The sequence below is a fragment of the Sesamum indicum genome, unplaced genomic scaffold (assembly GCF_000512975.1).
Source record: "Sesamum indicum cultivar Zhongzhi No. 13 unplaced genomic scaffold, S_indicum_v1.0 scaffold00310, whole genome shotgun sequence".
Taxonomy (NCBI): domain Eukaryota; kingdom Viridiplantae; phylum Streptophyta; class Magnoliopsida; order Lamiales; family Pedaliaceae; genus Sesamum; species Sesamum indicum.
Genome location: NW_011628203.1, coordinates 13,780 through 18,164, shown reverse-complemented (window position 1 = coordinate 18,164; position 4,385 = coordinate 13,780). Strand labels below are relative to the sequence as shown.

General features: G+C 36.8%; 1 protein-coding gene across 1 annotated transcript in view; it reads left to right on the top strand.

Annotated features, from left to right (window-relative positions):
• Nucleotides 1-1,435, top strand: part of LOC105180074 (heat shock protein 90-5, chloroplastic-like) — a 6,521-nt gene extending 5,086 nt beyond the window's left edge. The window contains 4 exon segments of the mRNA XM_020691537.1: nt 155-329; nt 443-548; nt 780-869; nt 956-1,435. Coding sequence (XP_020547196.1) covers nt 155-329; nt 443-548; nt 780-869; nt 956-1,162 — 578 coding nt within the window. The 3' untranslated portion in view covers nt 1,163-1,435.
• Nucleotides 1,436-4,385: the final 2,950 nt, after the last annotated feature.

The following is a 4,385-nucleotide window of genomic DNA, read 5'->3' as shown; positions in this document are numbered from 1 at the left end:
CCAACCCCCTCCCCCCTCCCCCCCGCAACTGCTACCTAATTTTGGACATGGTCGTCTTTGTCAATTTCTCTCATAAGGTTGGAAAAGAATAGGTTCTGGTTGTCGAATGTTTTTTCTTTGATGCTTTGAGCGTAACCTTATATCTGAATGACAGATGACGAGGATGAGGTAAAAGAAAGGGAAACTAAGCAAGAATATAATCTCCTCTGTGACTGGATTAAGCAACAACTTGGTGACAAGGTAGCTAAAGTGCAAATCTCAAAACGTTTGAGCTCATCTCCCTGTGTGCTTGTTTCTGGCAAATTTGGATGGTCAGCAAACATGGAAAGGTATGTCATATGAAGCTATATAGTCTATTGATGTGAAAAATGCAGAAGTTATCAGGTTATATCGTGTTTTTGCTATTTAAACACCATTCATCCATTTGATTTCCTTAACACAGATTGATGCGAGCACAGACACTTGGAGACACTGCAAGCCTGGAATTCATGAGGGGTAGAAGAATATTGGAGATCAATCCAGATCATCCCATCGTCAAGGATCTCAACGTACGATATCCCACCCAATCCTTTAATCATTAAGACCTCTCGTGATTTCTGTTTCAAATCCCATGTCAAGGTCTAAAAAGTAAATGACTTACCTACAGAGCTTATTCAATTCTTAAGTGAAAGAAATTGTAATATGAGATAACTATAAGAGTTGTGCGTTGTGGTGTTGGCTGCCCTGAACTAAACGCCGTTTATTCACCTGATTCAATTTCTCGGCTCTTACTTTTGAAGGCTGCATGCAAGAGTGCACCTGACAGCACCGATGCCAAAATGGCTGTGGAACTTCTGTATGATACAGCCTTGATTTCAAGTGGATTCACTGTAAGTACTCAAGAAGCTTTCCCGACACTTCTCATGCATCTAATTTCTGTACCAGCTCTTAAACTGTCTTTTCCTCTAATTGATAGCCTGATAGTCCTGCTGAGCTCGGCAACAAGATATACGAGATGATGGCTATGGCCCTCGGAGGAAGATGGGGTCGATTGGAGGATGATGAAGCAGAAGCAGCCACAGAAAACGCCTCCGAGATCGATGCAAACTCTGCTGATGGTTCCGAGACCCAAGTCATTGAACCTTCAGAAGTGAGAACTGAGAATGATCCTTGGAGTGATTGATGAGCACATCCACCGAGGTCATCCTTTTAGCAGATATTTAGGTAAAACTGGAGCATCCATTGGAATTTTGAAGTGGAGAGGACAAGAGAGAGGTTTCAAATGGAAAAGCAAACTAGTATTGGTGGCAAATTTTGATGCAAACAATTAAAGTCTCTCTTCAATGTGTTGGCTAGATTTTCTTTTTAAAATTTTGATAATTCAAAAAGTTGGATCAAATTATCGCTACTTCAATTAAGGAAATTTAATTGTCATGAAATATTTCCATTATTCAAAGTTCATCCAGACAATTACTTAATTAATATTTAAACATACACTAGTAGTATTCGTGTATGCAAAGTTGGAGAATTGTTGATACTAATAAGTGGGGAATGTGGAGAACGAGATGGTATGATTATGAGGTCATTTATTTATAGATATTTAATTGATGCAGCGGTACATTTGAATTCAAATTTGTTAAAGCCCCTCCATGATCAAGCATTATTCATCCCCAGAATCAAGGGACCAACTTGTGCTTGTAGCCTTGTTTGAAGCTGAGATTAGGGTATTGTCTAAGCATATACATCTGCCCAAATGACAAGCAATTTTTTTGCAGCCAGGAGGCACTGAAGATCCAGGAGGACAATCAGAACTCTTGCTACAGGACATATATGGCGGCAACGCTTCGCAAAAGAACTCACCACCTGCCAAACATACATATTATGTTAATAGTTATCAAGACAAGAATTGAATAATCACGAAATTGATGTCTTTATTGCGGAGAGAAACTTTATGTAGTAGTTTTGGGAGGAATAAGGAAGAGAGAAACGTTACTTAAAGTCAGTAGGCAGACTGTGACCAAGAAAACCAGCTTGTCTGAAGCCATCTCTACCTATGGAGTCTGAGGATATGTTCCAACTGTTTGGCTGGTGTAGTCTCTGTATATAAAGACTCTACTCAGATTCCCAACATATGAAAGATACAAAAGGTTGATTCAGTGAGTCAGTCAATCCTGGATTTCATGAATTCAATTAATGGAACTGAACCCAGTGAATTTTGAAAAAAGAATGGGGTTAATTGCAGTTTACTCCACCTATAAATATTAATTAAAAGATAAATTTCAATAAGCTCCACTAGAATTTAATATAAATACACTACAACCCCTCAATTTTTGAATAATTATCATTACCTATTGATGTTTGATGACCAATATCTCATGATTATGAGGTCAAATATTTATATTTCTTAACTAATGGAATTATATATATTTGGACGATAAAATATTTTTTTTCTAAAGCATTATTTACTACATTTACTTTGCTAATATTGATTAGCAATGAATCAAGAAACAGACACGTGCTTCAATTCTTGGTTCTGTGTGGTGGCGGCTGAGATTAAGGTACTGTCTGAACATATACATCTAACCAAGTGACAAGCTGGTTTTTTGCAGGGAGGCACAGGAGGACACTTAGAACTCTGAGTATAGGGAACATAATCCTGCGATGCCTCGCAAAAGCGCACACCACCTGCCAAGTATTCATATATATTAAATAATTATCAAAACAAGAATGGAATGATCAGGAGATTTATACTTTCTTTTATTTATTTTTGGTAAAGCCACTTGTGTCTATCAAGGGGTTAGGTGGACCCCTACCTATTTATATATATCTTTATTTTAGTACATTGATTTTGCAATTTTTCAGCTTATCATTGTGATTTAATATAATTAGTTTTCACTACTATATTTTCTTTAGAAGTTTCTAGTAGTTTTTCGGAAAACATCGTTTTACTCTCTTTACCGTCATTTCATGTAAAACATCATTCAAAGCGGTACATAACTTGTGTAGATGTGATTGACGAGGAACATGAAGTAGTTTCGGGGGAATAAGGAAGAGAGACTTACAAAAAGTCACTAACCAGATTGTGACCAGGAAAACCAATGACCTTTAAAGAAGGAATTGGAGAACACATGTAAATTGGATTACTTGCATTTTACTCCTTCAAAACTAGTAAAATATACGAAAGCTCCACCAAAAACAAAAAGTATAGATATTATTTAGTTGTGAGTGATTAAAATAAATATTATTTTTTAATTAATTATATTTTTTGGACAAAAAGTAATTAAAACTGTTTTAAAATAATAAAAAATATAGCCAAAACTTACAAAACCAAATAAGCCAAACATACTCTATATTTTGTCCCATCTTTGTAAATCAAAACCAAACATATTGAATGCTTCTCAGGCGACCGGATCATATTTCTCCCCTTTTTCTTTCAAAATTAATTTTTGCTTATTAATATTTTTCACAAAAGGGTCTATCGCATTTAATCTTATTTAAAAAAAGGTAAAATTCATATTATCCCTGTGATACCGTAAATGTTCAAATAGACTCATGTGATAAAAAAAAAAAAAGAAAAATAGACCATATAACCCCCTGTAATTTAAAAAGGTGCACATTACCTTTTTTCCTCTAGAATTGTATCTCACGCACTAAAGATGAGACTGGATAAGTATTTTTTGTCCCTAAATGACCAAATGGCGAGTTGGTCTACCACAAAGAGTCTCCTAACATCGAAAATCTATGAGTACTTCAGGCCGAAACTCACAAGACAGCCTTGAAAAGCAGCTATCTGGAAGGCTTTCATCCCGCCGAAGTACTCATTTATCGTGTGGCTTGGTTTACGGGGAAGACTAGCTACACGGGACAGACTTGGGTTCCTCTAAGAGGAAGATTTGTGCTCCCTGTGCATCAACACCAAGGAATTGGCCAAACACATTTTCTTTGAGTGTTCCTTCAGCGACTTCATTTGGTCACAGATCCAACAATGGCTTGGCATCAGCCGGAGTATGTCCACCCTTCATAGTGCGGTAAAGTGGGTTAAGAAGAAAACTGGTTCCTCTGTGCAGAACAAAGCGCGACACCTCGCTTTAGCATGCACGGTCTACACACTTTGGAGGCATCGTAATGAAGTCATTTTTTAGGGCTCAAGATCACATTGTATAGGCTCCTTTTGACACTTTCCCACACGTTTTGATTGTATCTTAATCTTTAGTGTGGGTTTTCTTGTACCTCTTCGGGTATGCCCGGAGTACATTATAAATATTTTTGGATGAATCAAAACTTACATTTCATCCAAAAAAAAAAATCTAAAAAAATATAAAATAAAAACATAGAGATAACTCACCAGACGAATGGGAGATTGGCGGTGGTAAGGTGTCAAAATGCTCTTCCTCGGATGGGTTTTC